The sequence below is a fragment of the Dysidea avara genome, chromosome 5, assembly GCF_963678975.1.
Source record: "Dysidea avara chromosome 5, odDysAvar1.4, whole genome shotgun sequence".
NCBI lineage: Eukaryota > Metazoa > Porifera > Demospongiae > Dictyoceratida > Dysideidae > Dysidea > Dysidea avara.
The window spans coordinates 31,481,086-31,494,896 of record NC_089276.1 but is presented as its reverse complement, the minus strand read 5'-3'; the positions used below and the strand labels follow the sequence as shown (position 1 = coordinate 31,494,896).

The 13,811-nt window shown below is 39.0% G+C and overlaps 2 protein-coding genes across 2 annotated transcripts in view; both read left to right on the top strand.

The window, feature by feature from the left end:
* The window catches only part of LOC136255191 (uncharacterized), a 42,321-nt gene extending 41,011 nt beyond the window's left edge, over positions 1-1,310 (top strand). Inside the window, exon 9 of the mRNA XM_066047913.1 lies at positions 1,179-1,310. Within this exon, the coding sequence (XP_065903985.1) occupies positions 1,179-1,310 (132 nt within the window). The remainder of the gene's footprint in view (positions 1-1,178) is intronic.
* Positions 1,311-2,802: 1,492 nt separating this feature from the next.
* The window catches only part of LOC136256162 (uncharacterized), a 66,731-nt gene continuing 55,722 nt past the window's right edge, over positions 2,803-13,811 (top strand). The window contains exon 1 of the mRNA XM_066049101.1: positions 2,803-2,935. Coding sequence (XP_065905173.1) covers positions 2,831-2,935 — 105 coding nt within the window. The 5' untranslated portion in view covers positions 2,803-2,830. The remainder of the gene's footprint in view (positions 2,936-13,811) is intronic.

Sequence of the window (13,811 nt, the reverse complement as noted above, 5' to 3'; positions counted from 1 at the left end):
TAATTACATCCGGTGACTCTGCTGCTTAAACTCATTGAGAAAACAGCATACAATTCTGTTGGGTTTGTTTTAATGTTGAATAAATAAAGTAGCGCTATTAGTTTGGTGATGCTGTAAGTGGATCTGGTTGAATGGATGTTGTGATGTAAACAGTGCACTTACGTAACACGTAAAACATCATCCAATAAACATTCCAGAGCTCAAATTTTTTGTACAGAGTTTCACTAGACCCTCTTTTTAGGGTCGGGCGCCACGAGACTAAGCCATTATCCACTTCTTCTTTAGTTCTGCGGTCTTAGGGAAAGTGTGATACGATAGTTCCGGGTTCTTGTTCCGTCTATTAGTGCACTGAGGAACGCAACAGTGGTCGTGAGTTGGCATTGCAAAACTACGAGACAAAATTTCACTATCACCAAGCGACAATATTTTGCGGTTGCCCCGTTTCGAACATATACGGTTATTATGAAATTTGTCTTATATTTAGGTGCTAATCGAAGAAAAAGTGGTTTGGCGACGCGGGACGAGATCTCGGCCAGACCGTGTATGAGTTCCGCTTGCAGATTTATTCAGCAGTGCAGAGTAACGGCAGCGGATTGTTGGCATCTCGTAGGATATCTTCTCCCAGCTTGCAACAGGAGTACAGTAAGTACAGTATACGGTACGGTACCGTACAGTAGCGAAACATACATTTATGCCGTAGGTTCCTGACGTACTGACATGCTATTCCATGTTTTTGCAATTTGTAGTGAAATTTATTATATAGTGAAATTTGCGGTATTAGTTACTGCATAGACTGACTTCTCCTTCGCACATAAATGCACATACAGAAACTCGGAACTGTGCATATGTTGTGTCTATTAGTAATCAAATAAAGGATCATGCTTATTAGGGCTTAAATAATATGTACTAATTGACAGTTTAATTTTAGAAAATTGCAATTTGCCGCAGCGCCATTTTATTAAACCAAAAATAGCTAGAGATAAACCAAATAAGGCCACTCAAACCATTTGATTTCTGTTTTGAGGTGGGGATTTTATCTTATGAATGATAGCATCCAATTTGCTAACTTTATGAGATTATTATTTTTCTTTAATTTTGCATTCTTTCATGAACACTGACATTATCAGGTAAATTTAATGGAGGTATTGAGGTAACTGTGTGAGTTTCATATATGACAGGGAGTAACTCAGGAACTGAATTCATTTAATGTGGAGGAAGCACCAGGGTATGACATCAAAGTGGAAGAGGTACTCTGGTTATTAAGACAACGCAGTTTGATTGAAGAAGCTAGTGGGTATGATTTTGCTTAAGAACTTTGGTTCCTAGCCAAAACATTGCTATAGCACAGTCTCTTTTAGGTGCAACACTTGTACGTGCTTGCTACCAGCCAACATGTGCATAAATTTAGCCTTCCTCCAAGCATTACAATTAATTTGTACAGTAAAAGTTGCCTTGAAACCACCTGAGGAAGTTAATGCGGCACTACGAGATAGTTGTTGCTGATTCTGTGGTATGTTTTCTACCACGCCAACTTTGTGATCTCAGGTGATGACTTTGTGAACTTTAAAACAGTGGTGCAGGCATTGTATAATACCAAGAATAAATAATAGAAGAGAGAGTATCCAACTGCCATATACTGCATCAAAAATGAGCACTCAAGTAGAGAAGCCATCAGTGCTTTCAAAGACAGTGTTGAATGAACCAATAAACACCTGCTAGCTCAGACTGTTTGAAGTGTCCAGGCATGATTTGAAGTCAAACAGTCTGAGCTAGCAGGTGTTTATTACTTTATTCAACACTTACTTTGACAGTACTACAGGATGGCTTCTCTGCTTGATGTGCTCATTTTTGATGCAGTATATGGCAGTTGGATACTCTCTCTTCTGTTATTTACTCTTGATAATACCGTATAGCCAAAATATGTCGAGGGGCAAATATTTTAAGGATGAACAATGTTATTAAAAATAAAGATTTTTCAGATTTGTAAACACTCCTATCTTTCTAGCTCATCAACAAATACATTTACTGCATCCGTGGCCTGGTGCAAAATCTCTTGTGATGTATACATAACCCAAGCTTTAAAAAATAACCTATTCAGTGTGTTGACTATAATTTCTAGCTAGTAGGCAGCAGATTATGGCTGTGGCGGTGAGTGGACGAAATCATTAAGTTCAACATGAAATGCTCCTCTCCATGGGTCCAGATCGTCTCACCTACACATAATGTTCCCAAATCCATCACACAGAAAGCATCGTAATGGGAGAGCTCCACTTAGTAGCAATAGCGAACAACACTTGGAGCGACGTAGTGCGGCCCATCTCAATTTAGGAAGGCGGCACACCACACATCATGACATTTTCGAAAATATTTATTTGAAATGTTTGTAAGTTGATATATTTCAAAAATTTAGCCATTCGAAAAATACCCATTATATGGTAATGGCCAGTAAGTGAGTATGCTTTTCAGTAATTGATAGTCTGGACATGCTAAATCAATTTTGTGTTTAATTGTCTTGCGCCATTCTTTTTTTGATGCAGTATGCAGTGGAAATTATGTTAGAAGAAAGTAAACAAGTACAAGGAAATTTAGTCAATCCCTACCAGTCATGGCAATAATTCTATAAGTAACAGTAGTACAAGAGGTTATGTACGTACATTATTGCCATGATCTAAAAGGTTGTTACTATTAATTTGTAGCATGTGCTTTTGTACATGTATGTAATGCACCAAGATAAATAATGGATAATATTTATACTTTCTTAATATTTATGAACACAAGCATAGATAGATATATATATTTGTACAGTTGTAGACGATTATTTGAAAGGCTCATGGCTGATAAGCGAGGGAGAGATCATGTAGGATCTATAAGGGTTCCAGATATGGATTCAATGTTAGATTTTAGGGTGGAGGATGAAGCGGAAGTTTATTATGAGGTATGTACACATGGTATATGTACACTGTGCTGTGTGGTTTTAGTAAAAGAACCTGTTGTGCATTATAATTAGGTAAGTGTGCTAATCACAAATACTTTATAGTGGCACTGAAGTAATTACGTGAAGCCATACAAAGTCCATTTGTCACGATTAAAATTAGCCCACACACTTAATTAGCTATTTTAGAGTGGTGGAGAACTCCACTTGTGAACCATGTAGTCAACATTTAAAGGGTTCTTATGATAACCTGTAATTAACATGCCAAGTTCGTGAAATCACCCGCTTTAATTTTGTGGCTAATAAACTCTGAACTTACGAGCCGATTTTAAAAATAACTCACCCCAGAAACAACCTAGTGCTAATCTGCCTTGGCTCTTATGGTTTCTCACCTTTTAGAACAACTCTTTGGAACCCTTTTAAACGATAACAACGTGGAAACTGGTTAAAATGCAAACTCGCATTTTTCAACAAGTGATATCACGCTTGTCAGCAGCGAATTGCGAAAAATCGTTCCATAGCCCTGTAAAGAAACGCTTCACCAGTGCCTCTGCCAAATTTTGAGGGTCTATGGTATGTAAATATGGAGTTATTTCACGAATTGTAAGACAGTGTAACTGGCCACGGCGACAGCTGGTGTTGTTCACCATGAAGTTACCAGAGTTTTGACAAGGTGATGAAGTTAGTATATGAATATTGTTACTTGTATCAGCAATAGTAGCCTGACAGTCTGATGGAGTTGGTTCTTCGAAGCACTTTGCTTTGTTCTATTAGTTTTCCGTATTTTTCGCGCATGGCCACAAACATGATGTCCCATTAGCTTTGTAAGGCTTCATTTGATTACTTCAGTGCCACCTTAAAGCAACAAAATCATAGGGACAACCAGTCGCATGCTTGGTGTTATCATACAGTATGATAGTACTGTATAATAGGGACATCGAAGGTGTGGGGGCGATCCGTGATATAATATAACCCAAAAACCTGCTACAATTTTTCCTCACAATGACATGACAGTATTGGTTGGGTAAAACCAAGCCCAAAAGTGTCTTCAGATCGACCTGAAACGTTTCCGTCAAGTTGCTACAGAATTTTTTTTTTTAATTTAGTCAATGGAATTTTCTACTGCCTGCCTGCCTGATGCCTTCAGTCAAGCGTAGTGGAAAACTGACTACAGCTACAGCCCTAATTCTTTTAAACATTTCTAGATCGCTTAACTCTTAAACCCACACGTCATTTTTAGGAACAATGCACTGAAAACACATACGCTGATAAATCGGCTTTTACGCAAAGCCTCAAACAAAACCCTGTAGTTATTGAACCAAGAAAGATATCGTTATGCAATTTGCGCCATTATATTCGTGATGTAATAAGGAATAAAACGATACCTAGGGATTTACCCTTTGATAAAAGTATGAGGCCAAACTCGCCAAGAAACAATGTGTGCACAATCTTACCAGATTGTCTGAGTACCTCACCATTTTTTGTGTTTTGAATTGCATGGAAAAGGAAGCACTGGTCGTTACATATTATGCTTGTCCTCTCCATATAGTGCTCCAGCATATCTACTCGGCATGTACTGGATCTTGTCCTGGCTATCAGCACTTCATCCCCTTGACAAAGCTGGTCATTCTTGCTTGAGGCAATGTAGACCTTTAACATCTCGCCTTCAATTGTGCAATCACATGCCCTTATCTCCTGAAAGCGAAAGAAACCCACAAACCCAAGTAAGCAAGCAGTTGCCAGCCTTAGATCTGCCAGAGCCATTTGCATCTGCAGCTATTGCCTCCAACATATCCACCGTCATTGGCTCTTTCTTCACAACAGGCTTTACCAATTTGTGTTGAAGCCCTCCTAGTGTAGCTTTTACTAAGGGATGGGATGAGGGAGTAATCAAACCCGCGCATGAGTGCACCCACGACAGTGCATTGTAAGCCTCCTCCACAGCAGACTTAGATTTGGTCTCCTCTCCCAGGTATTGGAGATATAAAATGAACTCATGTGGTCTAGCCAGGATCGGTGAGAAGCTGCCCATCTCTTCCACCTTCTGAAGGCACCAAGGTACTTCTTGACTGTGATGTCTGCCCTGCTATGGAAGATGGTGTTAGGCAGCCGTCCTTCAAATCGGGATGTGTCAGCTCATCTAGAAGCTTCCAACTTCCTTGCTTAAAGACATCTGTAACAGTATAGCAGTAAACAATGAGGAAATAAAAAAAAAAATTAATATCTCTTATGTAGCTATGAGGTTCGCATCACTAACTGAACATACTTAGGTTAGGACATACAACTTATGTAGCACATATTGGCCTCCAGCTGTGACCGACGATCATAATAGAACCCTTACAGGCCATATCCACCAGCCTCTTTGCTGTGGCCAAGGATAATGGAGTGTCATTATTGGTCTCAGGGCTCAAAATAACAGTTGGCAGTTTTCCAGACAATTTCTTCCTACAACCGACCAATACTTGCTATGTTTGGCAGTTACTGCCGATCGTGTGAAATTAGTAGAAACATTTCTAGTAATGTACTCATTTATCACAAATTATTATAATACTTATTAATCCTATCATAACTATGCAATAACACGCTAATATAACAGTTAATTCCAGCACATTACCATGAGAACTTCCTCCCGTGCATGGCATGGCACGTAACTCATTATCACAAAAATTAAAAATATGCAGTTATTCTAATTAGTGCCCACTCGTCAGTGATGAAATGCACGTGGAATGATGAAATGCGCTCTGAATGATGAAGCGCAAGCAGAGTGGTGAAGCAGTGGTACCTTCGAAGAAAGGGGTGTTTCTTGAAACTCTTGAGAAGTGAAAGGTGAATTTCAATACCCAGTACAGTACTGCTATGTGGCTGGACTGCACCACATCATCAGTGGGTGGCCGAAGGTGTGCCACATCATTGAAGTGCAGCATTTGCACTAAGTACAGCCAGTGTATTGACTCTCTGAGGAATTTTAGTGATAAATGGATCGTTGGTGTGGATGCTTTCTGCACCAGTAACGTCGCGGACCATGCCACCAGTATACAACACAGCACTGCAATGGCGATCAGAACACGTGAACTTGCAGCTACTAGTAGTAGTGTCCCTTCTAGCTATGCACCTATTGCACAGGCATTAGAGAAGTTATCAGATGGAGAGATGCAACGCTTGAGATGAAAGTTTGAAGCAGCCTATGTAGTTGCCACAGAAAAGCTTGCATTTCTGAAGTATCCTGTGATCTGTCAACTGGAAAAGAAGCATGGAGTGGATATTGGACAATCTTACCTCAATGAAAGACTGTGCAGGGAATTTATCCACTACATTGCAGAGGATAAACGGAGGAAATTAGTAGAGCAAGTCAACTCAGCTAACTTTTTTTCTGTGTTACTAGATGGTGCTACTGACCTAGGGAATAATAATAATGAAGTAGCTCTGGTAGTTTGGTGTGAATCATCTGCAAATGATGAAAGAATCCACACAAGAATCGCTTATTTAGGAATTGAGAAACCCAAGAGTGTGGCTTATTTGATGTACTGGAGACAAGTTTAAGGAGGATGGGAATACAGGAGTTGAGTGAAGAACACTGCAAAAAACTGGTCGGGATTGGCACAGATGGAGCATTCAATAACATTGCTGCTAGAGGATTAAAAGGTTTGGTTGAAGAGAAATTGGGCTGGATATACCGGATGTGGTGTGTGGCTCACCATTTGGAATTAAGTGCAAAAGATGCCTTAAAAGAAATATGCTTTGATTTTGTTGATGACATGCTGATCAAGCTGTTTTATGTGTATGAAAGATCCTCAAAGAAGTGTAGGGAGTTAACTGAACTGGTGGCAGATTTGAAGGAGTTCTTGCAATTTGATGACTTGCATAAAACCAAAGGCGTTAGACCAATTCAAGCTACAGGGACACGTTGAGTCTCTCACAAGTTGAATGTGATGAAGAGGATCCTGTCAAATTATGGAGCATACACAAATCACCTTGCTACACTGTCAGAGGACACCTCTGTAAAACCGTGTGACCAAGCAAAATTAAAGGGCTATCTGCAGCAGTGGACAAAGACGAAGTGTCTTTTGCAGTGTGCCTTTTTGTGGATTTACTGATGCCTGTTTCTATTTTGTCCAAAACACTACAAAGTGATGAGATAGACATTTAAGAGGCTTTGACCGGTGTACTGAGGACCCTTAAAGAGATAGATAAACTATTATCTAAACCAGTGGCAGAGTGGAGCGCATACAAAAGCATTCTTCCAAAGTGTGAAGATGAGGTCTACCAACTGCAAGAGTTGAAAACTTTTTCAACAGCAACACAGTACTTTGAGAATAATGGTGGTAGTTGCTGCAAGAAAGTTTCAGATTGTGTCAATTCACGGCTAAGGTGGTCAGACCTAGACATGATGAGGTCAATGATTGCTGTACTGAACCCACAGGGGTGGGAAAAGCTAATGGAAGATGATTACTTGGAAGAAATTAACATCCTTGTCCACCATTTTGAGATTCTACTCAAAGGAGCTGGGGCTAATGTTGATGATATACACAGAGAATTTACCACAATGGTTGAGTTTGCTAGCTAGTATATTGTAATTCACACACTGCACTATCAAAGTGTGTGGTGGAGACTTTTCAATAGTCCTTAAAAAAAAGTTGGAGAAGTGCTCTTCTTCTGGTTAAGTTGCTTTTTTCACTTCCTGCCTCTAATGGTAAAGTAGAGCATGTCTTCAACAGCGAATGTCATCAAAACTGAGAAACACACTGTACTAGCTAGCAGCTCACTGAATGATTTATTGGAAATAAATTCTGATGCTGTCGGTGTGAGCAACTACAGCCCTGACAAAGCAATTCAGCTATGGTGGGATAACAAACTCAGACATCCAAACCAGAAACCACGTAAGAACTACAAAAGGCATGGGGAACAAAAAGCTGATGAGACCCAGAGTCAGAATGAATCTGATGATGATGATGATGATGACACTGACTGGTGGGATAACTTGATAGAGTCAGACTCATAGACACATGTAAATATATTGTAACTAGAGTTGCACCGATATGCATTTTTTCACATTTGCCGATACCGATTATTTGCCTATTCCTGTAACCGATATGCCGATATTTACCGATATTCTTCATTTCTTCAGAACAGAGGAGGAGGAGCAGAAAATCACCTAAAGTTTATGCATATAAACTGCATTTGTAATGATAATGTAATCAGTGTAATTAATTATGTGGGCGGCCGACTTTTACAATATTTTACACAGTTTTGCTACTATCTCCTTTCATGGAAAAGGAAGCCAAGTAGTTATAAAACAGCTAATCAAACAGTGTTTTAGTGGGACTACAGACCCTTTGTGAAGAGTGATCAACTAATTGCGTGGGCGGCCGATAAATATACACAGCCTACTATAGCCTTGCAACCACATTTGTGCAAACAAACAAACTCAAATAGTTACAAAACAGTTACAACAAACCACTTACTGCTACATTCACCACCTTCTTTACTTTCACCTGTTCATTGTTGTCAACTTAACGATTGATTGTGGGTTTTGGTTAACCGGCAATTTATTTCCGCTTCGTAGCCGATACCGATACTTGTAAAATTAGCTAATATCGGTTGTTACCGATAATTCAACCGATTATCGGTGCAACTCTAATTGTAACACATGATTTATAAAATTAGCATGTATACATGGTTCAAATAAGCCCAAAATCCAACTGTGTTACCACGTTACAGTTATATGTCCCTTCTGGCCAACAATGATTCCAAGTGTCCAGGGATGATGCTTCGCACAATAATGTATCCTACACATTACTCACATATATTGTCAAACGGTACGCTCGTATCGTTTAAGTAGGAATCCAGGTGAAATTTTCGCGTGCCGCCCAAAATTCCGCCTTTAAATATCATCCTAGAGATATATTATGAGACCAAAAATCACCTTTATGCCTAGTCCATATAATACACAAAACAGCATTAAATGCAACAAAACATTTACAGGTGGCCGGATACAGAATTTTTTAAAAATTACCAAAACTTGTAATTTAGACTGCCTGACTGACTGCCCGACTGACTGACCACAGTCACAAGCCTAGAGGACAAACGAAACAGTACACGGCCACCATTTTATGCCACAATAGCAAACTCACCAGAGGGATGTGCCTTTTGGGGTTCTGATGAGTGTGTGCCCTCTGCGCCTTGTCTTTCTTTTATCTTCAATCAGGCTGCTTGTCTTCATCTTCATCCAACTTAACCATGTCGAGGCGTTAATTTTCCGTATCAAGACTTTCTTTAAGCAGCATAGTAGACACTACAAGATTATTTAAGATGCTTAGACTACGCTATTGTACAGAAGAATAGATTATATTCCTTACTGATATAATCTATGACGGAGGGTACTGTACGAAGGTACTGGTACTAGAAAGCTTCACGATAGGTCACAAGATCATGCCCATTCTTTATTCTATGCATTATCAATTTATCGACTGAAACCACGATGACACACCCTTTTGCACTAACTGTATTTCAGTGACCACACATCTTCAGTTTGAAAGGCTGACTTGAGATACTCTATAATCGATTGAAACCACGCCCCTTTTTGGACAAGCGCACATCTTTGCAGGCTGACTCGAGATACTCTAATACAGCAGTCACCCTAATAGAACAGTCACACGCTTATAAAAACCAAACAAACTAGTGTATTAAAAATAAAATAAAGTAGGAATCCAAGTGATAAAAAGTAGTGAAACAAGAGAAGAACGATGGTAGCTATTACAATATAGCTCGGTGGGAAATTCCTACTTTGGAATTGAACACAAAAATAATGGCTATATCATGCCAAAGTAGGGATTTCCCACCGAGCTATGCTGTAATAGCTACCATCGTTCTTCTCTTGTTTCACTACTTTTTATTGCTTGGATTCCTACTTCATTTTTAAATTAATAATTTTTAATATACTAGTTAATAATATAGCACTGCAGACCAAAAGTCAGTAGCTGCAGAAAAAAAATTGTTTTGTCTGCAGTTACTGCAGTGCATTTTTTTTTTTTTGTTATTTGAGCACTGGGTCATACCTAATAGGCTAATTCTTTTACCGAATGAGAAAGTCATATTTAGTACTGATTATGGATTATGGTTCCCTCTAGCTGTGACCATCAGGCAGTGGGAGGTAAGGGAGTGTACACCTTTGGGTCATACTCCAGCTTCTTGCTGTCAACATTAAAGTGACTAGTGTACTTATAGTTATACCACAACTACGAGGGATTTGCTGATATATACACCCAAAGCTCAAGGGCTGCGGGTGTATATATATCAGCAAATACCAAGCAGTCGTGGTATAAGTGATATATATCACTTGGGGCGCACTCACCTAACAGGTGAAAGAACTAACGAGAAATCATCCCGTTTCTTTTATACAGTAGCATCTGAAGATCGATCGTGGTTTTAATAGTGTGGGCTAATAGCCATCAGAACATTGCCAAAACATCATTAATACATTACCATGTATCAACACGCAGTGTTAGAAAACTTCCGATTGTGGGTTGGAGTTTATATTGTCATTTTTTGTACTAAGTTAAGCCAACTAACTTCACTATTGGGACAGTAAGTAAGTTATTATATTAAGTTAAGTACTTAGGACTGTAAGTTACTGACCTATTTCAACGTAGTAGTAATAGCTTTGCTGTTCCGTGGTCTGTTCAAAGGCTGATATGCGGCGGGTAGAAATATGCATTCATGATTGCCCAAACAATTATTTTGTGCCTTCATTATCCTTTAGGAACAATCAACTAGTCTATCTTACCAAATATACTCAGCTTAGCAACCACTACAAAAATGAGTCCCATGATACAAAGCTCTATGTTGCTCAATATAATGAGTCAAAGCGCATCGATTCTTTGAACTGACTGGGTATCAAAGTCATTGGCAAACCGCTTTCCCATGATATTGCCCGGGCAATATGCGAGTTAAACACTGAGTGGCACCTTTGAATGCCCACGCTAAAGAGGTATATATGGGTCATACATACCAGCTTCTTGCTGTGACCCCAGTTAAATTGGGAACCTGCATCCATCTTACACACAGGACATAACTAGCAGAGAGGTGATCAAGATAAGTAGGACTAGGTGGTCATAAATACCAACTTCAGCTGTGACCAAATATCATTTCACATTATAGTATGTACAAGTTGAGCTGAATCCTGACAAACAGTTAAAAATTAGAAGTGGATTTTTTCTCAACAGAATTAACATTTCAGCAACCAGATGATTAGTGGTAACAGCCAAGGTGTCAACAACAGACGTACGGTTTGGCTCCATTACAAGTTCGGGAAAGGGCTGTAATGGACGCTGTACTTATATGGATTTATCATATGAGATGTATTGTGAAAATTTTGATTGGCTGTAAATATTATTTGAGACATTTGAACAAAAAGATTTTGAGTAATTTTAACGGGTCACGCAGCACTACAAATGAGCCAAATTTCAAGATCATGTGTAATTGCATCCATGAGTTATTAAATGTTTTTGAAGATTCAACTCAACGCGTACATACTATAGGACTTAGCAACCATATAATTTACTTTATCAAGTTAGACAATATCTGACATAGCAGACCTCATCAGGGCATGTTGGTCATACATACCAGCCTCACGCTGTGACCATTTACTTTTACTATGTACCCATTCTGTGTTTTCTAGTCACTTTTGTGGAATTCTAATGTAAGGGCTAATACTGGTGTATTTGGAAGACCTTTAAATAGGCTAGTACCTACACAGCCTGGTAAAATTAAGTCTGGACTATTAGGCAACATCAAGTGCTCCACCACAAACTTTGCTGGGTCTACCCCATTTGGGAAGATTAAAGGGATGACATCCACTGAGGAACTAACAAGGCACCCTTTGCATCGCAGTTTTGGGCATGTCTGATAACTCGGGGGATTAGGTAGATAGGTGGAAACCACCAGTTGTTGTCTTCAGCCCAGTCACAAGTAAATGTGTCCACTGAATCTGTGCCAGGAACCCAGAACCTTGAGATATTTTTTTTATTAGCAAACCTATCCACCATGTGGGGACCATAAAGGGTGTCAACCGCTGAAAAACTGAAGGGTTTAACATGTAGTCATCATAGTCTATTATACAACCAACTGTAGTTATCAACGAGCTCATTCTCGCTCCTTGGAATTCACTCTAGCTCAATTCTGATGTTTTTTTCTTTAAACAGGTTACAAATATACTTTGGGCTTCTGAATGGAGAGTAACCTGCCTACTTCCATATTGGACTATTCTTACTACGTTCTGGTTATCAGAAAACCAGCGAATCCATTTGCTCATTAACTTCTTCTGAAAGGTATCTAACACAAGCCTCACTACTCACAATTCCTGCCATGTTAAACTCTTATTTGCATCCCCTGGAGACCACTGGCTAGTGTTCTGCGATACAGGGAATTTTGGGTATTGTGTATCACTGTAACAAATCTGCTCGATACGATACTGTATCACGAGACTGAAGGAAACTGACCATAGACTATATGCAGTACAGTATCCACACTGTACATACTGTAACTAATTTAAACATCATAGCTGTATGTTGTATATAGTCATGTTTTAATACAGTTTGATTTTGTAAATACATTTTCAATGTTGTACAACTGAACACTTACAATATAAAAAAGCTTTTCAGTTTAATCATTTTCACATGAAGTAAACTGAAAACTTGGATGAGACTAATCCATAACATTTTCATGTAAGAATACAAGCCGGTTCACATTCTCTGGTAGCAGTCTGTTTCTTTTGTGTGTAAAAAGACGTTGCCTGCTGTGCAAAACACCTCTTCTGACCTTACACTTGTTGCGGGCATGCACAAATACTTTTTGACTATCTTTTTAAGGTGTTCGTATTGAACTTCTCGTGTGCTCCACCATTTCAATGGGTCATCATTTAAACCAGCAATGACGTCATGACGATAGCATTGAATTTTTGATCTGATCATTTCCAAGTTTGTGGGCTTCTTATTAGTTTTGGTAGCAATCACATCACCTGATAGAACTCCTTCTTTTCTCTTCTTTGTGGCTGGCCCTGTCTGCTCATCATCCTCATTATGATCCAGTCAAGAAAGTGACTCCACAGTTTTGTCATTTACGTAGATGCTCTTCACAAGTAAGCAAAATTTCAGAAATTACATCTTCACGGTCAGTTTCTGCTACAAATGGATCAAGCTGCTTAAACCTAGGATCTAAGAACGCTGCAACATTTAACAATTTTTGAATTTCCAGAGAGATGCATATTGACTTTTAAGATCAGTGCAAATTGCATGTTTAATGGACTTAACAATTGTGCTATCCTTGTCATCTTCCTTTAGCGTGATATAAATAAACTTGTATAGTGTTGGAGCATGCAACGACATTGTTGCATACTTAGAACCACTCAGTACCTTTGTAGCATCCATAAATGGTTTAAGAATGGCAATAAGATCTTCAATTATGCCCCATTCACCAGCATCTGGTAAAAGAGCTCTCATGTGCTTTTCTTTGTTTTCCATCAAAACAGCATACAATGCTTGCTGCTGCTCCAGAACTCTCTCAAGCATCTTATAACAAGAACTCCAATGAGTAACACATTCTTGTATAAGCTCATACTTTGGGAGATGAAAAATATCTTGCTTTTCTCATAATGCATATGTTTCATTATTAGACCTCTGGAAGTGAGCCACTAATCTTTTAACTTTTCCTAACACACGATCAACTTGGCTTAACCTGAAAGCTTTTCCAATGCTTAATTGAAGAATATCTCCCACACAACCAAAATGTGGTAATTCCCACACAACCAAATTGTGGTAATTCCCACACAACCAAAATGTGGTAATTCCAACTCATTAACAGTGGCATTTGTAATGTTAGCAGC